The sequence below is a fragment of the Pieris brassicae genome, chromosome 1 (genome assembly GCF_905147105.1).
Source record: "Pieris brassicae chromosome 1, ilPieBrab1.1, whole genome shotgun sequence".
NCBI lineage: Eukaryota > Metazoa > Arthropoda > Insecta > Lepidoptera > Pieridae > Pieris > Pieris brassicae.
Window position 1 is genome coordinate 9974684 of NC_059665.1, and position 25317 is coordinate 10000000.

At 35.2% G+C, this 25317-nt stretch overlaps 1 protein-coding gene across 1 annotated transcript in view; it reads left to right on the forward strand.

The window, feature by feature from the left end:
- The first annotated feature begins 531 nt into the window (after positions 1-531).
- Positions 532-25317, forward strand: part of LOC123707609 (nuclear pore complex protein Nup205) — a 25026-nt gene continuing 240 nt past the window's right edge. The window contains exons 1-31 of the mRNA XM_045657831.1: positions 532-715; positions 1025-1185; positions 1501-1621; positions 2023-2200; positions 2320-2520; positions 2618-2699; positions 3164-3267; positions 4288-4555; positions 5456-5592; positions 6651-6836; positions 7008-7199; positions 7695-7812; positions 8812-8926; positions 9268-9437; positions 9873-10076; positions 10825-11043; positions 11237-11372; positions 12115-12301; positions 12689-12857; positions 13249-13361; positions 13744-13888; positions 14334-14507; positions 15919-16054; positions 16849-16964; positions 17596-18405; positions 18836-19056; positions 20719-20856; positions 22036-22270; positions 23049-23244; positions 23773-23985; positions 24384-24502. Of these exons, the coding sequence (XP_045513787.1) occupies positions 700-715; positions 1025-1185; positions 1501-1621; positions 2023-2200; positions 2320-2520; positions 2618-2699; positions 3164-3267; positions 4288-4555; positions 5456-5592; positions 6651-6836; positions 7008-7199; positions 7695-7812; positions 8812-8926; positions 9268-9437; positions 9873-10076; positions 10825-11043; positions 11237-11372; positions 12115-12301; positions 12689-12857; positions 13249-13361; positions 13744-13888; positions 14334-14507; positions 15919-16054; positions 16849-16964; positions 17596-18405; positions 18836-19056; positions 20719-20856; positions 22036-22270; positions 23049-23244; positions 23773-23985; positions 24384-24502 (5580 nt within the window). The 5' untranslated portion in view covers positions 532-699. The remainder of the gene's footprint in view (positions 716-1024; positions 1186-1500; positions 1622-2022; positions 2201-2319; positions 2521-2617; positions 2700-3163; positions 3268-4287; positions 4556-5455; positions 5593-6650; positions 6837-7007; positions 7200-7694; positions 7813-8811; positions 8927-9267; positions 9438-9872; positions 10077-10824; positions 11044-11236; positions 11373-12114; positions 12302-12688; positions 12858-13248; positions 13362-13743; positions 13889-14333; positions 14508-15918; positions 16055-16848; positions 16965-17595; positions 18406-18835; positions 19057-20718; positions 20857-22035; positions 22271-23048; positions 23245-23772; positions 23986-24383; positions 24503-25317) is intronic.

Sequence of the window (25317 nt, forward strand, 5' to 3'; positions counted from 1 at the left end):
TGATATTTAACGGATGATGTGAGAAGTGGCAGTAAATGTAAATTTAAAAGCATTAATTTTATTTTACTTAAGTTCATAAGTGTACATTAAGTTACGGATATGAATTGATTATATTTTGATTTGATTTGTCATCTAATCTACACTTAATCTATTTTTTTAATAATTTGAATCAAGAAGTGCTTCGTCGCAACAGTCGCGCCTATGTTGTGTGAAAGTATTACTTACCGAATACGGCGTGAAGGACAAGAAATTGACCTATATCATTTCTAAATTAAATTCATTTTGAATAATAATCGCTATACGTTCTTTTCTCCAAAATAAATAAAGAATAACCGTCACATAGATATAATATATGATATAACTATAATTTTAATGAAAAATAGGTAAATCTAACCACAGATACAATAAGTTCTGAGGATATGTCACTCACTGTAATTATACTAAACACTAACGCTAGTTTTGAAATGTTTTTCAAACCGTGTTTAATATTAAATGTCAAACAGGCAATAGCCAATGGTAGCGACCAGATACCAGTTATTACTTAGTACTTATTCAAGTTCACTGTTCAGTAGTTTCTCAAGTTTAGAATATTAATGTATTATAACAAAAATAGATTAGAAATATTGAAATCTATTCGTTCTTATTAATATGTATGATCTTTAAGTTACGTAGTAAAAAGCGTGTTAACAACCGTTAGCTATGGATCTAAACGAAGGTAACTGTTATATATTGCAATATAACCTATTAATTTTAAGCGGCTAAACAAAACAACTGTCTTATTCTTGTTATTATTAAATCCGTAATGTATACTTAAACCTATTCGGAATCGCAATATCGGTCTCGTGTAGCTATATAAATCATAGGCTTCTGAAAGAATTTAGAAGAAACCAACCTACAATATTAAAATTGGGATACTCAATACTTTAACTCAAAAGTATAAAAATATCAGTTATATATTAAATGTACTATTATTTTCTCATATTTTACATACTTATTGTATTTTAATTTTCAAACCAATTTGTAGGTACAACAACAGAAGATTTGTGGACTCCATTTAAGGAATTAGTTGCTGTGGTAGAATGCTACCTTACAAATGAAAGTGGTAGCAGTCCATATGCCGTACATACATTTGAATCAGTTCTTAGGCGGCATAAACAGACATTTTTATCATTGTTGAAAAATCCTGTGAGTGGAGGAAATATTTGCTTATCTAATAAGATATTTTGACACATTATTGTCAAATTAATAATTAACAGTATCTTTTATACTCAAACATATAATTCAGTCAAAATCTCTTATAACAACATCGAAAGGACTACTCATATTTGGTAGTAAAACTGTAAAGTCAAAACAGCAGATGAAGTTGTTATTCAGTGCCTAATACTTTTACATGTTGTTCTACACAATGTTGTCTTAAACGGTTTTGGCTGTAATTGTAATATAGTATATATTTAGTATTTTTTTGTTATTTATAATCTTTAACCATGAATTTTTTACAAGGCTAAAAATCCAGCAAGCAGAGATGAAATTAAAAGAGGGATTATAGAAGGTGTTAATTTACCTAGTGTTGGAAGAACATTATTATCTAAAGATCTTGTCGATGAAGCTATTATAATATCAGGTATATTTACTACAATTATTTACCAAATTTGACAAAACATCTTGTGTGAGATGGAAGGGAGTTGATAACTGCTTATGCTCAGTCCCAATCAGGCTTAACTAGAGGACCTCTTGAACCCTTTATATAATACACATGTATTGTCATGTATACAATATATATGCAGTGTTTGTGATTGTGCAATACAACATTTCAACATCTTGTAAAATAAATTCTCTTGTTATCTATCTCTCAAACTATAGTTAAACTGAATTAACTCAGTTGAGGCATGATTTTAGCCTTTAGCTCTCCGCAATATATAGACAATTTTAACTTATTGTTTCTGGTAGTACTCAATCATAGGTACATATAAACTCTATAGCTTGATATAAATGATATGAATTATTAAATAATTTTTCTTGCAGATATGTACAATGCCAATGAATATGCTTGCTTAGAGCTTTTACATTCTGCTCAACGTCAAAGTCCTCGTCAACCTGGTTTAGCTAGAGGTCTCTTAGCTGTGATGCTGTATTATGATGGACGACGAGCCCTTGTACAGGCACTAAAAGAGCTTGTTATGGCCCGAGATGGAGTTTCATGGTAGCTAACTTTGAGTACATTTAACTTTCTTGTAATTGACCAATGATTTCTAATGAGATTAGGAGTGATAAATCTCAAAAGTTCACATAGCGTTAAGAATTTTGAAATAAATTTTTCAGGTCAATAAATGCCAGAGAAGAAATAATACAATATGTGTCAAGATATGTGGAGCAGTTAATATCAGACGGTCTCCTAGCTAATGTATTAGATGCATTACATAGAAATTCATTAGACAATGAATTAGACTTATTAAGACGTAATCGAGCTCTACCACCAAGCAGATACCACATGAAGTTGCTGGGGTGTATGCAAACAACTAGGTGAGTTCAGTTATTGATAGTTGTTTTGTCTCTGTTCATTCAGTTATATGATTACGACCGTCTTTAATAAATTAACTTATTTATGCCAAAATTTTAGGAAATTGCTAGCAGGAGTGATCTTCGCTGCGTCAGCGCAACGTGGCCTCGAAAGAGATGTTCTCTTGATGTTACTATCACAAGTAAGTTCTTAATACTTGTGTATGTTCTTTAATTGAATAGATGTGTATTGTGGCAACATTGCAGTATAAGATTAGATATCTGGATACTATGCTATGAGGAAGTAGTCTCAGGTTGTATAAGAAGGCCCTTTGTGTGGGTCAAATGGCAATGGCATGTGCAAACATGGTTTACTTTTTTTCTCTATATCTTAATTTTTACACTAGTAATTTTCACAATGGGGTATTTTAATTCTTTAGGTCTCATGTTTTCCATCATGTATGTTGTTACACCCTCAGTAGATTTTTTTTTAATTACATTTTCTGTATAGTCATTTCTATTTTACTTATCTATGGTCTTTAATTTCTGTACATAATTATAACCCAATATACTTATTATTGTTGATAGCAAACACAAAACAGAGAGACCAAATGTTCACCACAAAATTCACAAAGAATGAATGGATTAATCAAATATTTCTTTCAAGGAAATGTCATCGCCATCACGAAGTGCGACTGGGGCTTTGGATGAGACATCGTTGGCGCTGCAAATGGCTCTATTATATGCCCTGGATCTGTCAGTTTTACATAGGTATATATTTTTTGAATTATAAATTCTATTAGATAAATCTGCACCCTAGGCTTGTTTTTGTCAAATTTGTATTAAAAAGTCAAAAATCATTTATTCATATAGGTAACACAAAGTACACTTATGAACGTCAATAAAAAAGAAATATACATTAAATGCTTGTAATTTTACATTTACTGCCTGTTCTCAAAACGCCCTTGGCGTAGAACGAAAGAGAAGAACTGGCAATAAACTCTCTGCCACTCTTTTTAATCGCTAAGTTTTTTTTGTTACACAACGTTTGTAAGGAGCTGCAACCATCACACCATGTTCCACATGACATCAGCAGGAGGCATGGTGAAATAGGACCACGCACTTACATTCTAGTGGGAACAAGACGCAAATACATAGTCAAAACACTAACACGTATCACGCATGGCCAGCCTTCGGCCCCTTCGCCATATTTCAGGGAGAGGGACATCCCGACGCATGGCCGATTAAACATGCGTCATACGTCAATATTAAATATTTGCGGCCCAAAATTTCCTATACATTGTTTATGTTTTGGTTCTTGGTATTAAGTATTGTACTATTAATTAATCAAATGCTGTCAATCAGTCAAACGCCCTAGTACAAACCTTACTATAGCGCCAAGTATTCTATTTATACTAATCCTATAAAGATTTGTGGTATTTTGTATGCATGTAACAAATAAACTCCAAAATTGCTAGCTTGATTGCCACGATAACATGAGATATCTCATACTACCAACATACTTAAAAGATTCAGCCGTCATAAACCGGAAAATATAATAGTAAAAGTAATAGTTTATACTGCTGTATTTAACATTCGCTCGAACGGTGAAGGAAAACATCGTCAGGAAATCTACTTGCCTTAGACCCAATAACTCGACGGCGTGTGTTAGGCACAGGAGGCTGATCACCTACTTGCCTATGAAATTATCATGAAACAGATACAGAAATGTTTGATATGAAGTTACCGTCACAAAATAAACTCACTATTGTTAAATATTAAACTTTGCAGGCGCGAGGATGGCGAAGAATTGTCAAAAAAGCTACCCCTGATTCAAGATCCAGACTTAATATCAGTATTATTAGATGAGTTAACACCTGTGCCGCATCAAGAGGGACAAAAGGGGTCAGGTTTGCGTGCCCTGTGCCAGTTGGCATTAGGGCTGGCACTTAGTGCATTAAAGCGAGCCCCGGTGTCATTGCTGAGGAAGGGAAATGAATCAAGATGTGAGGCCCTGGATCAGGATGAAATGCTTGTCGACGCTGCTATTGATGGAGAGGTATTGTAATCGTTTCCGTTGTGTTCTTTGACTTTTATAATATATTGTCTGTACTTGCTCTTGTCTATTTTTTTATAGTGAAACATATATAATAAAGACATGACACACATTTCACTTCAGACATGGGTGGTGTACCCACTGTAACTTCTTTGTAAATTAATTATTACTAAGGTAAAAGCCTAAATAGATGATCAAGTACCAGTATGTGATCACTCCATGTATTGGTATAACTATATTCACAGTATTTACCCACTGTATACGTGCTAATGATAATATAAATAAATAAAAATCTGCGTTTACTGCAGAAGACGTTACTCTCTCTTTCTCACCATAGCTCTCCTACCTGTCGCTCCATGGCACTGTGCGTGATGCGACGTTCGCTCTATCTCACTATCTCGATCTTTCTCACTTGCTTACTCCCTACTCTCATTCCATGGCTATTTGCTTCATGCTACGTTCGCCATTTCTCAGTCTTTCTCAAGAATCCACTCTTTTTCACTCTGTCTCAATCGGTCTCTCCCTTTTGTTCTACAAAAACGCTACACATTCTTGCCGCTAATATTAATATTATTGCGTGTTATGCTTAAAAGCCCTTATGCGCATAAAGAAGTTTCACTTCAAAAACCGTTACGTACAATTCTATAACTATGCTAAAGATTGTAGGTGATTAGAAACAATGATTGAACACAATCTCTATGTGTGGAAGTGGAGTTCGCTATTGCTTAGTTATCGCTATCGCTTCGGATTGTTTAATTTACTATAAAGATAAACTTAGCGGGCAAAAGGCAGTTAATGTTAAAATTATTTGTAATCGGAGATGTGACTGGTGTTTTCTCAACTTTGGTCATGTTTGATTATGTACACTATTGATTTATTTATATGAAATCATTTGCGTTACAGGTATTTGAATATCTAGATGAAATGATACTGTCATCAGATCTTGTGGCGAATGAGGAATACTACCAGCGCAGGATTCACTCGCTGATAACAGACTTCATTGTACTTATGCATTCAAAGCTTATGGAAATGAGAGTCAAGTAAGTTTTTCGGTTCCTGAGCGATACTTTAACTAAAACTCATACTGAGTGAGGTCTGTTTAACAAACCTGTGTCAGCCCCAGGTGACTTTGCATGCCGGAAGCAGTTGTCCAATAGCGTAAATCATTTATTAATTTTATTAACTACTCCATGCAAAAAAAATTAAGATACATTACCTATTGTGTTTATTTTTTTCCCTTACTAGGGTTGCCTGGAAGAGATCAATTGTTAGCGATAAGGCTGCCCGTGGCACCCCTTATAATTTTTATGTATTATCTTATTTGTTTATGTATAAACATCACGAAGTGATTCATGTGAATAAAAATAAAAATAAACATTATTGGATAAATGAAATTACCTGTTTATAATGTCTTTGATTTCACATTTCTTATTTAATATACGTAATTTTTACACTATTCTTTACCCATCATAAATAATATTGCGCCCACTTTTAACCAAGATTGTGTTTTCTGGCTACCAGCGCAATAACTGCCTGTTTTTGCTGTTATATTTTATTTATTTATTAGCACTTCGTTACATTACAATATAAAAAAAATTGAACACAATTAAATCAAAAGGAGGGCAACTGGCGGCCTTATCACTTTCGAGCGATCTCTTCCAGGCAACCACTGTGAGTAAAGAAAAAAAAAGTATTAAATTACATAAGATAGGCAAAAAGTGCAAAAATACATGTTATACACAGTTATTAAGATAAAACTAAACAGGAAACAAAAAACAAACTAAACTAAAAAGATGATACATTAAAAAATTATACATTAAAAAGTAAAAAGACACATAAATCATGATAATTTAAGACAAGTCTTACGTCAGTAAGTAGTTAGTAAGAAAGCTATACTTGTCCTACCTACGAATGACGGGTGTTGTAAAGCGAAAGATGAAACGTTAGCATCTCGAGCGGATCATTTGTCACCACTAATTTCGGTATAGACCCTCTATTTTGACACATGAGGACAAGTCCTTCAAGGAGTTCTCGAGTAAAAACAAGATTAATTGACTTTTTTTTACTAGTCTTTGGAAATGATACATACGTTTAACAGGGCCGATGAAGCCGCTCGCGCCGCGCAAATGTACGCAGCGGAAGGACTAGCTCCGCCCCCGGGTTCCTCCCAGCGTACACGTCTCGACGCATTGTTGCGTTGCGTGGAACGTTTGTACGCACGAGACCCTCACAACCTACGTAATGATTATTGGCTCGCTTGTGACGCCACGGCACCTTCTCATAGGTATGCTTGTATGATGTATTTTTTTTATTGAAATATAAATTACAAATTAATTTTGTTTTTATAATAATATTTCTTTATAGGTATATAATATAAAGTATATACAAATATATATATATATATATATATATTTGTAAAGATTTTACGTCCTATAACTGTCTCTATTATGTAAAGGGCCGGCGGCCGTGCAGCCACCCTATACAAATTCGTACGCCTATCCGGTGAAGTGATGGTTGCGGCGTTGTTGCCGGCTTATCTTCGGGCTTTGGCAGCTATCACAGTTGAGAAGCACACTTGGGCGTTATTGGCTCGCAGAGATGCGCTGTCGGCCCATCATTTGTTGACTGCGCTGGCTTTGTATCACAGGTAATGACCACGCCTAAAAGTAAACTTGCCTTAAGACCACGGACATTTTTAATATATTACATTTTGTAATATAAATGCGAAATGTCCTTTAGAGTACAATGTATGAACTTATTCAGTAGATCTTATTTGTAATGTTTAGTCTAATATGTAGAATGTTTTAAAAAATCAAAATAAATAAATCAATGGCGCTACAACCTTTTTAGGTCTGGGCCTCAGATTTCTGTATCTGTTTCATGATCATTTGTCAATGGCAAGTAGGTGATCAGCTTCCTGTGCCGGTTATCTGACGATGTTTTCCTTCACCGTTCGAGTGAATGTTAAATTCACAGCCGGAGATCGAACCCACGACCTCAGGCATGAGAGTCGTAGGTTCGATAACGCTGCAGCCACTAGGCCAACACTGCTAGCGGCATCTTAAACATATTTATTCCAATTTATTAAGAAAAAGAAAGTCATAATTGCTTTACATCTATAAAGTCTTCTATATAACTGCAGAAACCTGCGGCAAGATCCAACACCGTTCGCCGAACATGCGCACGCGTCGTCTTTAGGAGCTTCGGCTATTATTACGCCAGGTGCAAGAAGTGGACGGTTGCTGGTTAGGCAAGAGGAGGTAATAGTTATATTATATAAAGCAAGATTGACCTTACAAGTACTTACGAAAAAAAAAAAATATTTACACTCTCTCTTTATATAAACTGCCAGGTGGAATGAACAAGCAATAAACTTAACCACTCTTACTCGTCTAGTTTTTTGACAAGAACATTTAAAGGAGATGTACTTCATGCTCCACATTACATATCCAAAACAGGGGGTCTAGCCAAGATGAATTAACAGTGTATGTAGAAAGTCGAAAACTTAATTTGTATAAAAATGACAGTTCGTGTCGACAAAGTTTCATACAAATTTAGTTCTCTATATGCACATAGCACATATGGTGATCAAATCTGACCCGTCACCAAAAGTGCACCACAGAACGCTGTTACAATTTTTTTTATAATCGGTGGTAAAAAGCGCTTCGACTAGAGCAATATCACTAAAAGCGTCTATAGACGGCCCTAAAGTCAAAGGCAATATTGGGGAAGTGGTGGGGAGCACCCTAGATCGCTCCCTCGTGTGTAGGCAAACCGTACCCTAAATTCATTATGACGATTTCATCCCCACCACCATCGTCCCAATATCGCCACTGATTTTTGGGCCGTGTGTAGACGCTTTAAAGTAACCGGAATAAGACGTACTTGATTCTAGTACTTCTACTCGAGACGTACAGATCTGAAATTATCGTGATGCATGTTTTCCAATTCTTGTTTAATTTTTTCACCTTTCACGATTTACATATCTTTTGCTTTGTTCTATTCGCTTTGCACTTCTTTCGCTCACCTTATCTAATTTAATAAAATTTATCAGCGGTTGCCTTTAAGAGATCGCTCGAAAGCGATAAGGCCAGTTGCCTTTATTTTTAATTAATTATTTTTCAATGTGCTGTATTGTTGTATACTTCCAACAAAGTGTTACTAAATAAATAAATATCTTTGATGTTTTTACCAAAACTTTTCCGCTAAAATATTTTTTTTATTCACATACATATATATAAATAGTTATACAATTTTAGGTGGAAGCAATGATTGGTGCGTTGAAACTGATAGCCGCTGTAGCAAAAGTGGACGAAGCCGCTTGCATCGCCATATGCGAAAATATGCAATGGAATGCTGTGAATTGCATGTTTGGTAAGAGCTTTATGGATAACCGTGTCAAAAATAATACTATATCTCTCTATTTTTATTTTTTCTGAAATTTATGAATAAACTTAGTGATTATTGATACTTAATGATACTTAGAGACTATATGTTGATGAAATGCAACATGCAGTGGAAGTTGTAGATCAGAAATCTAATAGTATAAGCAGTGTTGACGTAGTGGCTTCAGCGATTTAATACTCGCTCGTACGATGAACGAGAATCATCTTGAGGAAACTGGCATGCTTTAGACCCCGTGTCGTTGTACGTATACGTATGAAACATATACATCGCCACACTTAATTCTTACAATAATATGATGTTCTCATTAGGTCTGATATGTTGTCACGTACCAATACAACTGAAGTCAGCGCTTTGTACGACGTTAGCAGCGTTGGGCAAGTGGGGTTCAACAGCTCCACGTGTTTGGGCCGCACTTGAAGCCGCCCAGCTAGTTTCCGTTGCTAATGACAAGAGAGCGCTGACTGCTGATTTGCTAGAGGTAACCTCTTGGCTTTTATTTTAAATTTTATCGACTTTTTATTATGTATGGTAAAACTTTACGTACTCTATTAACCTTTTTGAAACTTCGTCTTAAATTAGTTTTTACACATGTGCGTATGAATATACGCACATCATTCACTTGTCTTGTCTTTCTGCACCAGTTGACTACGTCACTATTTTACTTTTTTGTCATGTTTGAACCTGTTTGAATGTCAATTTTGCTCGTCCTTTTAATTTGTTTAAATTGTTTTATTTTAAAACAAATCTAGAGTAAGGTTCGTATTAAAACGCAAGTACAACTCAAACAAAGTTTAATGTGTTTAATACACACGTCAGATCAGAGTTTGCAATACAAGGTTTATTTCGTAATTTAAGGAGACTAACAGTTTGAGTTCCATAAATATTTTTACAAAATTTTCATGAAAAATTTCAGGTCGAGTGTCGTATGGAACAGTATCCACTATCACGGGCTTTCTTATCTCTTCTTGACTCGTTGTGTCTGGCTGGTCCCTTACCCCGAGCGCTTGGGGCAGGTGCAAGACACCCAGGGTTGGATCCTTACGTAGACCACGTTGTGAATAAGCTCGCTTTGCCTGCACCGCACAGGCCCTATACAGACCCTCAGGATAAATGGCAGGTACGTGCACGTGTTTTTAAATCATATTTTTGATTAGAATCGGGTAACAAATGACGTAAGTTTTGAAGAATTTATTTTAAATGAAAATAACTAATTTTCATTTAAACTAAATGGTTGATTTTATGGACGGGTTTTACTTTAGTATAGTATAGAGCAGTGTTGGCCTAGTGGCTTCAGCGTGCGCCTCTCATCCCTGAGGTCGTAGGTGCACCAATGGATTTTCTTTCTATGTGCGCATTTAACATTAGCTCGAACGGTGAAGGAAAACATCGTGAGGAAACCGGCTTGCCTTAGACCCAAAAAGTTGACGGCCTGCGTCAGGCACAGAAGGCTGATCACCTACTTGCCTATTCGATTAACAAATGATCATGAAACAGATACAGAAATCTGAGGCCCAGACCTAAAAAGGTTGTAGCGCCATTGTTTTTTTTTACTTTAGTATAGTTTTTTATGCCTGTATTTCTCACTTAAATAAATACAATCTTCAATAATGTCTTGATTTTATTTGATGATACTCCTTATTAGAGGCCTTTGCCAATAATGGTTACACAGATATCTAAAAAGAATCGAGATGATAGAAGTATGTATACATATACATGTAAAAGTATTTGAAATAAAAGGCGTTTATTATTATTATTTAATATATTGACTCATTTAGACGTAAAACATTACTAAGGAAAAACAATATTTTTTTAAAGAAATTTCAATTCACAAGGAATTTCTATAAATGCAAAATTATTCGTTTCAGATGATATCACTATGTTTCCGTCTCTTCGTTCGATGGCTGGATACATACGAGCCCAGTGCGGCGGACTTCCCCCCTCCACATTGCGAACCAGACTCTAATCCCCCACCAGGGTTCCGACTATTGATGTTCCTGCATACAAACTCTGAACTACTACGAATGGTGCTAAACACTCTGGACGAAGCATACGATCTGATGGATAAGCAGCCTTTAACAGAACAGGTGAGCGATATTTGACATTATTATTATAATGGGTAGAGGCGATGAGAACTTAGAGAAATTGATCGTGGTTGGTAAGAGTTGGATAAGAGAGGTCATGGGGAGAAACCTCCTTGCTGACCAGTGACCACGACGCTCAGACATAAGCTACCGACTGAGAAGAGAGATAGATTATAGCTTAATAATACTTTTACAGGTATTTGTACAAGAAACGTTAGTCAGTACGTTGCACATACTAGAGCGAGCGCTGTCGTTGGAACGAGCTTTGACCGCTGCCGCTACGGAAGCGAACCGTGCTGTAATGCTTGTTGGACTGTCTAAACTGATTTTAGGTAAGTCTGCTGCTTGTCGTGGATATAGGATCGTATTATGAAATTTTGTCATATCTGTTAGTTTGTTGAAAACATACGCAACATAAAGATATCATAAAATAATTTAGTTCTCGAATTCTAAATTGTTAGCTTTGGGCAAAGTTTCCCTTAGGCTGCTTGTATAGTATAAGTAACCTACAAATTTAGTATCGAAAGCCGCATCAATCTTTTTAATTTTATCGCGAACATACATATATTTTCCTTTAGTAAGATTTATGAGCATATTTGCAGAAACTCCGTTTTGTCATAGTAAAACGTTAATTTAAAATAGGTTTCTATTTGTTTTCATGTATTTTCTATATTAAAAAAGAGAATTTTAGGATCAGCAACACTTGCAGCTTATTTTGTAAGCAATAGCTGTCACGTAAGGTTAATTAGATTCTGAAAACTAATTGTTGATCTTATATTAGACAACAAAGCATCCTATAACCTAAAATCCTAAAAACTATGGTAACGAAAGCAGTAATAATGATTGTCCACATGTAATGATTATAAATAAAAGTGTGGTAGTTTTAACAGAAACATTTTTTATTAACTCTTTTTGCATTACGATTAAAAGGCCGGCAAGACACTCTCTGCCATTGAGAGTTTCCATGGGTTAAGGTATATCCTTAACCATATCAACCATACAACCAGATTACACATAAAATTAGGTCTTATTAAGCGAAGGCAAGGAGAAAAAAGAAACCTTATTATTTTCAAGCCCCATCCGGCCCAGAGAAGACCGATCGCCTAGTCACATGTTGCCTCGTACTCCAACACGGGTGCATGGTGCCGGCAGCTGCAGCTCGCGCTGTTACGCTTTTGTGTCGCGCCTTACATTCCCCGCACTGTGCAAAACATCTGTTAGAGTGCGTTGCGCTTGCGCATCAAAGGGCGCCAGAAGTTCGGTGAGTGTTTAAGAATATGTTTTGATTTGTAATTCTGAAAAGTGATTATTTATAGAACAACCTGTTTAAAAAATAATATTGGCTAATCTTCTCGATCGTTTTGCGTTTTTCATTTGATAATTGGCAGGACATGTAAAGGTTTTAAAGGCCCGGCAACAAACGGTAAGGCTGTTGGCGTTGCATGTGTCCATGTGCGGTAGTAGGCACTTCTTTCTAAGTAAACGAGCAGGCGCGTTTTCCCTCTCTGTCCTATAAATATAAATTCACAGTTTTATAGAGTACACTACAAAATTGTACTGTTTTACCAAAAGTAGTATTTTCGCCAAATTGTTTTCACTTTGATAAAAGGCACAGATGAGTACAACATTAATAATTATATAAAATCAGGCACGGCTTTGTGGAATGCTTGGAAGCGGAAGAGTGGTGCGGCGGTGACGAAGCGGCGGCAGACATCCGTGCTGCTAAGGAAGGCATTATCGTTCTGTTGATGCAGCTGCTACCCGCGGCTCCACACAACTTCGCACACTTCTTACTCGGATACCAGCTTAATGATGATGTAATATTCGCGCTTATTCTCTATTTAATATATAATTTGTTTTTCTGCACAATGTGTTTTTTGGAAAATGCCCAATATCCATATTTGTTTAATACTTCATAAAAATCGATTTAGCTTTTGTGTCCACATGGGGGCCGTTCAAGTATTACGTAAGCATTATAGGGGGAGGGGATCTTTGATTTTCTTATTTGGTGATTACGTCAACAGTAATTATTTACTTTTTTACACATTGTCTATGCTAAAGAACGAAATGCATTTTTGAGGATTCCTACAAAAAATGAATACGTTTATGTACTATTATTTTTGAAGATGAGCAAAAGTGGGTAAAACAGTAAAAACCCCTAAAAAGGTGTTTTAAAATATTTTTTGTTATAAACAAATATATTCGCAGGTATCCAGAAGTGCTCTTCACGAGGCGGGTGTTGCTGGTTCTCCAAGGACCTGTTTCCATTCCATCCTTGACATATTGGATGCTTATATTAACAAAAATGGAAGTAGTGATAGGTAAGTTCTAGTTTTGTCCTTAGCCTAAGCGAGTGACTTTTTATTATTTTACATTATTTTTACCTTGTTAAAATTAACTCTAGTTGATGTCTCTTAGTAGGTATTATGCCAAAAGACGCGCAGACGAAATAAAGTTAATACTAAACTTTACAAGCACATTTTGTTTAGATACTCATATGCCTACACATCCACAAAAAACTGTCATAAAATAACATTATATTTCAATAAAAAAATACAATATTGAAGAGAGCTTTTTCGATTTGTGAAATTAATTCATATATTAGGATTATTATACAAAAAAAAAAATACTGAACCTTCGGAGCATTATCTATAAAGGAATACAATTTAGTATATAAATAATAGGCTCACCTTCTGTTCACAGAGAAGCAACAACTTTGATAGAAAGCTGTTACCGTCTCCTTTATCGGATAGTCGAACGACCGGCCACATCGCCGCCTGCTTTGCGACTACTCCGAGCAAGAGAGTACTTCCTAGCGCGACATGTAAAAGCCACTGTTAATCTTGATGTGAGTAATTTGTATTAAGAAATTAGTATGATGATAAGATGTATCTTACGTATTGCTATCACTTGCTCGTTGAATCCGTACATACGTTCGACAATTCGGACGTGTACGTACGTACGGATGACTACGTACGACTTTCCGACGTGCTTTACATAATAGAGGATATTATTTTTACTCTACGTTTACCAAGTATGGATAACAAAAGAATAAATGACAAAAATAAGTTAAATACTAGGAATTAAAAATGCTGAAGAAAATGTACGTCTGGGTATACTCTCGCGGCGTTACTCCGACGGTAGGTATTCGCTATGCTTATAAAACTAAGATATTGTACAGCCTTGGCTCGTTAAGTTATAGTGTGTAAAACGTGTCCATTGCGTATAATATCATAGGTAAATAAATTATGTATATCACAATTTAATACAAAATGTTTAACTTGCCTTTACAGACAGCATCCATGGCGACGCTCTCGTCCCGTTCGTGGGTGCTACGCGCGTGCGCGTGTGAAGCGGGCTCGGCCGGTAGTGCGAGACAGCACGCCGCGCTATCGGCGCTGCTCAATGCCCTAATGTACGCACAACACAAGGAGGAATCCAGAAAATTGCCGTTGCCGTTACGACAGGTTTGATTCCTTCGTTGATATTTCTATATTGACTTTTTTTGTTATATCTTAACTAAAAGGTACTAAAATCACACCACATTAATTTTTTTTAAATTTCTGGTGTTAAAAAAATACAATCATTAACAAAAACGATAATATGCGGGTATAAGGAAGTTTTCCTGAAAAACCTTCAATTCTGAAAATATTTATTATCACTAGCGGATCTGACAGGCGTTGTTCTGTACAAACGTCTGACTAACGTACATCCAAAAAATGGGTGCCGTAAGAAGTGAAACTTCTTTATGACCTTATTTTTCGAAAAACGATCTACTATATGCAATTTTACAGAAATTGTTTAGTAAATTTAAATTAGATAAAGTTTAACAAAAGGCTTTTATTATAATAGACATGAATACAAATAATACAATTATTACATTTTTCATGATTACTACTAAGATTATTATAGAATTTCATTAATTGTTATAGAATTATTACTATCATTGTTATTGTTAGTATATATTTTTGTTATTAATGGCTTCGAATCTCTTCTCATCAATCGACAAAAAAAGGATGGCTCGTAACGCAAAAATGTGACGCGTAACGGAATAATGTGACGCGTAATCGAAAAACGTGACGTTTTTTTTACAACGCAGATAAAGAAGATTCACTTCAAAAATCTAATAATTTAAATCATTTTCGACTCCATTTGAACACACAAAAAATTTCATCAAAATCTATCCCGCCGCTTAGGAGTTTACGTACGACCATATGCACGAAAGCTTTATATACATATACCAGCTGTTTATTTGATGTATAGATAAATAACCTAGTTATTGTTTTGTGAATATACCATCCAGGGCGCCACCCAAACGCAAACAAAGAATTCAGAAGAAGACATACACACATACACTAGAATTATATATAAGGACTAGCTGACCCGGCAAACGTCGTTTTGCCATGTATATTATTTACAGAAAACATTTTTTTAGTTCAATAAAAATAACCTATCTACTATATAATAAAAAAATAGGAGTTGATCGTAGAGGGGTGACAATTAAAGTTTGTATGTATTTATGTACGCTGTATCATAAAAAAATATAAACACAAATTTAAAAAAAAATTATATTATTTTTAAGGGGTTACCCCTTATAACTTAAGGGTTTGAAAAATAGATAGTAGCCGATTCTCAAACTTACTGAATATGCATAAAAAAATCACAAACATTGTGACACGAGAATTATATATATATAGAGTCTTTAATTACCGTGATTTATAAGACTATATATCAATTGCAATTCAATTCTATCCTATATATTGTGCTAAAATAGTTTGTTTATGTGTTCTTCCCGTCCTATAATATTTGTGGACTATTCTACGTTGTTGCTAAAGATTTCTTCTAATGAAATATTTTTTATCTAAAACATTTTCTCAGGATTGGGAGTCATGTGTGATTCGTACATCATTAGAAGCGCTCCCGGTGAGTGTGACAGCGGTTTCAGAGCCCCGTTGGGAATTGTTCCACGCTTCACAGCTCAGACACGCTATTACGGAATGTGATTTGGCCACTGGTGAGTGTGAACTATTTCAATCTACACTGATATTCTAAAGAAGAAAGAATTGATTGTTTGTTTGCTTGCATTGAATAAGATCCAAAACTACAATGAAAAATTATCTTACTAATTAAATCCTATGTTATCCCTGATGAACATAGGCTATAGAATATTTAAAAAAGTTAGGAATTTGTTTGTAAACTTAGATAATGTAACCCTATACGCTAAGTCCGCGATACCCAAGTCTAACAAAAACATATTGTAATTGCTTTTACGTCATCTTACCGAGAAAATCTTTGGCCTAAGATCGCATTAATGGTGGACACGTAGAGCACAGCTAGTATTTAATAAAAACGAATAGTAAAATTCTACCAGTTTGCTATGGTTTAAAATTAATTTGTGTTTTTAAATAAAATTGAATTTATTAGTATTGTCTTTTGTTAACATAGCTTTTACACATTAAGAAAACACTTTTTAAACGGATTGAAGCTATGTATTATTATTATAAATTTATAATTATTTACATAATTTATATAAATAAAAAATTCCGACGTTTCGCGTGCTTTACAGCGTGCGTGGTCACGGTGACTGAAGACTAAAGGTACTGAATGTCAAAAGCTGTAGAGAAAGTTGTGTTATCTGTATTTATTTCCCCGGAGTTGGTATCGACTAAATGTGACTGGTTTTTGCAGAATTGACTCACGGTGTCCTCTATTTTCGCGGATTGTTTGTCTTGGGGTTTTAATTTGGATATTATTGGATCCCAGGTGTTTGATAATTTTAGGATATTTTAGTTTTTTTTAATTTATTAGGTTTGGGCGGCAAACGTATCAGCGTTACGCGGGTGCACGCGCTCTTATCACGTGAGCTTGCATCGCTACGGGCGTCGGCACCGCAAAGAAGTATGGTTGCTGTTGAAATTCAGAAGGTATCACTGTTGTTTCTAGAAAATTAGAAATATTTATACAAGTTATCTTAACATTGTAAATAAGTGACTTTTAGTTTTTTTTTAACTTGAACGTATCGGGACCCATTCCGTCTTCACCCTTTTAAGTAATTCCTGTAAATTTTAGTAGTTTTAAGTAGTAGTAGTTCATTTCAATTCTATTATCCCATAGTAACATACTCTATGTTTGTCAGGTAATTTCTTGTCAGAGATGTAGGTTATCAGCTTTCGGCACCTTCCGAAACTATTTCAATAAGATATATCTACGTACATGTGTACTGATCAAACTACGGAAACGAGGACTTTCTATTTAACATATTTTGTATATAAATATTTGTTATTATATATTGACCGGACCATATATATATAGTCCGATCAATATACCATTCAATCATTTTTACAATCATTTTTTTACCTTTGACATTGAATAAAAAAAATTACATACACGGGAATGATGGGGAACTTTTAAATATTATGTTTTGAACAATTTTACTGATTTTCAGCTTGTTGGGACTATATGTACCTTACATGAATGTCTAAATTGACCGGGCTAATATATATAAAATTACAAATCTATTACCCCATAATCAAGTAAATTATGATTTTATTTCAGGTGTTAGACTACGTGACCGAAATTAACAAACAACGCAATCTAGCGGCTACACTCACACATTACTACGACTCGTGGCGACAGCTCACTGAAATTATCTTCTGTGTGGCTCCGCACGACTTGCTGTCAATCGATGCCAGAAAGACTCTACTCCTAAACATCCTGCAAGACCTCCTCAACAAAATTCCACCAGCAGAAGTTTTGCCTCAAATCGGAAACTTGGCTTCGGGGACTGTACTACTACTTCTGGTCAACTTACGACATTGCTATATCCTTCAAAAGCGGGAGTCGAATTTGAAGTCATCAGAATTTGAGACGACATTTTTTGGGCCCTCCAACCAGATAATGCAAACGAAATCCCTCACGCTAAAGTTCATTCTGCATAAAATTCTCAGCTGGATTCTGGTGTCCGGTGGGTCGACGCAGAAGATGAGGGTGAACTTGTACGGGGCGTTATTGAATTTCCTAAACATCGTGAATTTAAAGCCGAGCGCGGCCGACCCCGAGGAAGAGATTAGCTCGTCTTACGTTTCCCGTTTGGACAGCTCGAAATCTCGATCGAGTAAAGAAGAGTCCAGTTTGAAGTCAATGGTGATTGAGGTTATAAATAGTTTCGGTGAAAATTTGTGCGCGATAATGTGCTGCGATTGTGTGGGGGGCGGCCACGACGTTTGTCGAATGGTGGCTCTGTCGTGTTTGGATACGTTGATAGAGATCAACCCCGGTACGGATTGGATGAACACGTTGACGAATCAGGGATATTTGCGGAGTCTCATTGATAGCTTGTTGCAAGACGACGAGGGGTTGCGAGAGGTGAGTTGTATTTCCACTATTATAGATTAATTTTGCATTAATTGAGTACGTATCGCAGATTGCATGGATCTGGTTAGCCTGATGTCTTTTCACATGTGTATATCTTATTTCTTACATTTTCACAGTTGTTTTCACATGTGTGATGATTGTGAGCATAAAAATTAGACGCTGAAAGAAATATTTAATGCCGTTTAGTTTCTTTCGTAAAAACAAGTCTATCAACTGAATAGTATTCTCAAACTCAAACTAAGTACGTCTAGTACTAAAAACGTAAGAACGTCAACAGAAAAGATGTTAAATTGATACTAAATTTACATTTACTACCAGTTCGCAAGTCAAGGGCGTTCTTAAGGGGTATTAGTAGATACATAAAACAATTGCTAGAAACTTCTCTTGTTTTCTTAAGTCAATTATTTTTTTTTACTTACAGGCGCTTGAACCGAAACCGAAATCGCTGAGAGTGTTATACGTATACGAATCTAAAATGACGTTGCTCATCAAAATTGCGGGTAGTCGGCTCGGAGCCGAAACTGTGTTGGCTCAAGGCGCGTTATCCTGTCTCGCGAATTTGAAGGCATTGGATTGCCATCCTGATATTCACACTGGATACGGCTCGAAGGATACAGATTTTGTGCCTTCTGTGGCTAATCGGTGAGTTAAACAAAGTTTTACTTTTTATGAACCAAGTCTGTGGCTAGATTGTCTTCTAAATCTATATATATAAAAATGAATCCCTATTTCCCTTGGTCACGGCATCACGCGTGATCGGCTTGACAAATTTTGCTAATTCTTTTTTGTTGTGATATTGTCAGAAGAAGGTTCTTATGCAAGAAAAAAGAAAGAAAATTGCGCGGAAAGTTAGAACATTTAAGAATACTTAACCACCTTATTAAGTAATTCTGACTTTTGTTACGATAGCAATTTTTTTTCAGTGCATAGCGCGTTTACAATTCAAACTTTTTTGATGCAACCTTTATGGCGTTTGACATAACATTGACAGAATGCGTGCAGCAAATATTGTCAAAGAGGATGTAAGAAAAATGAATATCGTTAAAAACAAATGCTTCGATCGGAGTTATTATATTGATTATCAATATTCATAGTTAAGACTGGACAACGTCTGTCGGGTCCGCTAGTATATATATATATATATAAATGTCAAATACTTAATGTCTTATTTATATATATTTATTTATTTATTAAGAAGATTATCAGCACAATACAGAAATAGATGTATATATATAACAATGTGAGCCAATTAAAAAAAATCATATATACTTTTTTTTTAAATAAGCAGGAAAACATACCAGTTAATTTGTTTGTAGAACAAAACAGAAAAAAGAAAATTGAATTAGTTGACAATGGATCATCCATCATGATCGAAATAATTTTGTGTCAAGCTCTCCTTGCTGTCACGACACTCGTGGCGAACATATCAATGTCAATAGTCAACTCATTAAATCTGTTCGCTGATCTCCATAAAGTTCCTCCCTCTATAATTTGTATTCACTTTAGGTACATGGAAAAGGTTCACGTGTCTTAGAGTTTTGTTATATATACGTAGGTTTATTTTGCTCAACAGCTCGGTGTTATCGACCGTACCAGTAGTTATTTTCATTAGGTAAACACTATCCGCAAAATTACGTCTTAATGACAATGGTAGCATAAGAAAATATTTACACCGGGCTCTGTAGTCAGGCAGCGAAATTTTGGTCTTATATTGCAAGTACTTAAAAAAATACTAACTATAGGGTTTATACTGCAGTTAATACACAGTCAACTTAGCACTTATATTGGATGTAAAAAAGCGTACTTTGATATTTAATTAATTTGATATTATGTTTCTGCCTTAATGCGTTTTTATTTTTGTGGACATACAGTAATTGAAAATATAATATTTAATATAGTACATAGTACTAAATCTACGGTACATGTTACGAACTCTTTAATTAAAAATGTATGACAATTTAGGTAATAATTGTTACAACAAAATACCAGACATTTTGATTAAGCACATAGAAAATTACCGTAATTCAGTTCGAGATAGGCACTTAACAATGCTTTCTTTAAAACCGATCTGCCCATTACTCAATATATCCAGCTCCTGATAAGTCTTTTATCCCTTTAAGACTCTTTAATCCCTTAAACAAAATATGTGTTCTACAGTGTGTTCTGTCTCTCACTTATTTCTATCCCGGGAAACTTTAGTCCACACAGCTGTGGTTTGCAGAACGTAAAAGAACATTAGTCATTGTATATATTGTTAAATGAGCGGGAGTTACTGTTTTGACATTAAAAATACTTTTATTATAGGTTCCGTCAAATGTTGGTACCAGCATTGACGTTGTGTGACGCACTTCTAACGACTCTCGGCTCGCAGAATCACAGCTGCGTTCTACACATCACTCACCTTCTGCTCAGCCATTTGGAGTGCGTCGATATGGTGTTAAGGTAGAGCTGATTTCAGTTTTAAGACTATGTGTGTATATATGTATGTGTGGACTTTGTTTCCGCACTTAGACGCTCAATAGGTCAATTGGGTAAAGCGCGATCGTTGCTTTGCTTAGCTTGTATTCCAGGTGTTTATTCCAGAGCAGTTTACTGCCTAGAATCACACCTAAGTATTTCGTGTTTTCCTTTAGTTTTAATTCTGTGTCGAAGAGTTTTGGTAGTCTATGCGGTCCAAGGACTTTTCGGTTAGGAAAAAGGACCAGTTCTGTTTTTGATGGGTTGACAGATAGTTCATGTTGACTGCACCATCTCTCAATCAATCTGAAAGCCTTCCTCATGAGGTCACATAAGGTGCTTTCAAAGTTCCCCGATACGATTGCTATGTCATCCGCATACCCTACAGTGTAGAGATTGATATCGTTGAGTTTTATGATGAGCTCATTTACCACTAGATTCCACAGGAGCGGCGAGAGGACGCCACCTTGTGGGCAACCTCTACTGACAATACCACGTGTGGTGGTATTCACGGTAAACTGTATAGCTCGCTATCTTAACATGTTGTTGATCTGTAATGATCCATTCTGTAAGGGTCGATGATACTCCACATGTCTCAAGTGCTCTGGTAATGCTTGTGAAATTGGTTTTGTCAAAAGCACCCTCAATGTCAATAAATGCGCCTAGTTTTAAGACTAATTCATAGATATGTCAAAGATTAATCTTTTTTTTAAATATAGGCTTTGAGTTTAAGCGAGATTTACTATAGTTATTGTATTTAAAGAGATTACTTTAGGATTATGGACTGATAAGTAGTATATTTCTACTCAGACGACCTTATCTATAAACGCGCTATAAACGAAAGTAGCTGTTGAATTTTTAATCCTTATTAAGTCTAAGGTGATTAAATTTAATAAACGTGACTGAATACGATTCAGCTATATTTTTTTATAATAGAACCGTTTGAACGTTACCTTATCTTTTAACAATTTGTAAATTTTATAAAAAATTATCGCCACGTACATAATGTTGTCCCGGCCCCGTCTTTCTGTTACTATACTAAAAATTATATTTAGGAACTTAGGAACGGATTTTTGTAGGGTTACCACTAATAGATAGTTTCTGAAGAGGTTGTATATTGTTGGTTTTATGTCAATTGACTGTAATATAACGTTTATTGTTTAGGGCTACACACCCAAATTCGCCACAAGGCCTCTTAATAGAAGCGGCTGCGCTCACATCCGTGATCGCACGAACGTCAGATCGGGAAGTGTTCAGTGCTATCCAATCCGATACAGCCTTGCAAAGATCTGGTGCGGCCTTGCAGCGGGTACATGCATTGATGCTGACACTATTGGCCAGGTTCCATGTACCACCTGCCGATATAGATTCGAGTGATGATTGTACTCTGTATTATAAAGTAAGTGATTTTATAACACGATATACATAACTCTAAATTTTCTCAAGAAGTGGCCATTTGCCACTTATAGAATATATATTGAAAAATATTTAGTATAATTTGAAGTTCTACTTTACCGACCGAGCTGGAACCCTTCAAGGGTTCCAGTTCGCGTGTAAAACAAAATAAAAAGTCCTTCAGGTGGATGCTATAATGATTAGACAAGGCGACCAGCTTAGCCCTTAAGATTTATACAAAAGCTTGGTAAAAGTCGTAAACATGAAAATGGTCACTCCATTTCCATATATATTGCGATAGCCTATCGATAGATCGATAGTTTTCTCATCCCAAGTATTATGATAAGTTTTGTCGCGTATATCGATAAGAGAATATAGTTTTTTTTTTAAATTAATGTGTTCCAAGGATACCAAGTAATTCTTAATATTTAATTACTACAATAACATGATTTGATATTCTAGTAATAGAAGTAATTCATTGACTAATATAAGGTGACATCTCTCTTTTTTCTTTTTTCCTTTCTTGGCCTGCACGGTTTGTGCGTCAGCCGTGCAAAAAAGTTAGGAAGCGTGTTATTACATTTATTTTATTGGTTTGGAAATTGGATCGGAATTTGCGAAAGGATCAGATAAATTACGTATATAATAAGTACATAAATGATTATACTTTTATATTGTTATGAAAAATGAAACTGGCTAAAATTCTATATACATCAATATTTATATTAGATAGAAAGATAGGTGACATCTCTTGAAAAGTATTTTTGCTGATTTTATTTCAGATTGTATGCAACCTCCTTCTTTTCGCCCGCAACACAATAGAAAGTGAAGCATTTTCTACCAACGAGGGGGCAAGGCGCGCCGGTTCCGCCGCATTAGATTTGCTTCAACATTTGTTGAGACGACTCCATTCCCATAGTAAACTGCTGGCTACAGTGCATCATCAGTTGCATAGCGTGCCATCCATGACGCTAGTCGGTAAGTAGTATGTACTAGTGTAATATTCTATAATTTCTCAACATTATTCGAGCGAAATTGTTCTGTTTAACTGTCCACAATTAGCCTTGATTGTTTGAGACTTGACCCATCGAACTAAAAGTTTTTGCCGCACACTTGGTCACTAAATTTAAATATAGTATTGAAGCGGTTAAATAGTCTCGAAATCACCAAATGAGGCTTGAGTAAAAATATGCATATTGAATTGAAATTATTTAAAATAATTTAATATATAGTATAAAAATTTTAAGCTTACCTTTCTCATCTTTAATTGGGATAGCAAATTGACTGCGACCACTAGACTTATCAAAAAAAATCTCACAAATTTGACTTGTTAACTGAATATAAATAAATTTAAGCTATTTAAAACTAGTCGTAAAAAGTATGGCTGGTTCCAAAACCCCAAAACAAGGCATATGTGTTTATATATGGCCTTTTTCTAATTTTGGATTAAACTGAAATAATTTAATTCACTAGTAGAAATATTTATACTCTTTCATTTTTTTCTAGATATGAAGAAACTGTTGGGCGACGAATCAACGCCATCGTCACCTTTGGAAGCGCGCGCGGCCGTCATTTCACAATTACGTGCACGTGCAGATTTACGTAGACGGGAAGTTCAGTACTGTTCGCACGCAATGCATTCTGCGTTATACTTGTTATGGGCGCATACGAGAATCTATTTGAGGGCTGCCTTTGCCGCACCTACTAATAAATATGCAGGTAAGATAGTCTACCACATTCGACGGGTTATATATTTATATGTTTAATAATCGTTATATTTAAAACGGTAACTTATGATTGTTCATAAATCTAATTTTACTTTTGATATCAGTTTCTTTGATATTTTAAAAGTCAAATAGATGATCAGACTTCATTGCCTAGCACTTTTTAACTAACTAATATTTCTTCTCTATCTTTCAAATTGTATGTTGGCTGTGACGAAAAGTCTCGGTTAAGTTATAAGTGAATGGCCTTCGGTAAAAAATTGCAATTTAGACAGATTTTATGAAAATGGAGATAACTTTTTCCGAATTTAACATTTGGCTATCGCCAAAAAATATACTCGAGTTTAAACGTTTAAAATTGCCGCCCTTTTTTTACATAATTTTAAATTACAGCATTATCAAGAACACCAGCAGTGAGCGTGTCGGTCGGAGAGGAATCTATTGAACTGCGGAAAGCGCTTGTTACAGTATTCAATGATCGCTTCGTTGATGAACTAATTGATACCACGAAGGTAGGTTTTTCCCGTTTTACATATAAAAATTATTCTTAATACAGTAACTTAAGTTTGTAATGGAAGAGCTGGATGATCTGACATAGATATTTTTTAGTATTGTCTTTTGTTAACATGGCTTTTACACATTAAGAAAACACTTTTTAAACATATTGAAGCTATAAGGAGGATAATAATAATACATAGCTTCAATCCGTTTAAAAAGTGTTTTCTTAATAGGTATTTTTTACTTAAGGGTTCCCAAATCTTACACATTATAATCCAATCCAATGCAATGATGCTATATTATTACTAGCGCATCCGATAATCGTTGTCCTGTACACACGTATTACATACAAAAAAATAATTAATGTACATCATTATCGACTCTACTTGAAGACACAATTTTTTTTATCAAAATCTGCCTAGCGGTTTAGGAGTTTAATTCCGAAAACATGCACTGAAGTTGTATATAAACTATATAGTTTATTTTCTCTATAGATAATTATTTATCTATAGAGAAAATCTAGATACCGACTGCAGCGCCATTTGCCGGGCTGATTTGTGAACGTAGACCATCCAGGGCGCCACCGAAACGCATACAAACAAAATTCATTCAAATCTATACAACCGTTAAAGAGGAGTTCACACACGCACAGTAGAATCATTTTCAGAGATTTTCCCCTTACACAAGTCTTTATTTTAAAATAAGATTGTTTCATGCTTTCTTTGACAGTTTGTTAATTGTAAGAATCCTTGTCGCTTTGCGGTATCTGTGTATGCACAAAAACGTTTCTTGTGTCTTGCTCGAAACGTCGAGTTATGTAAATTATGTA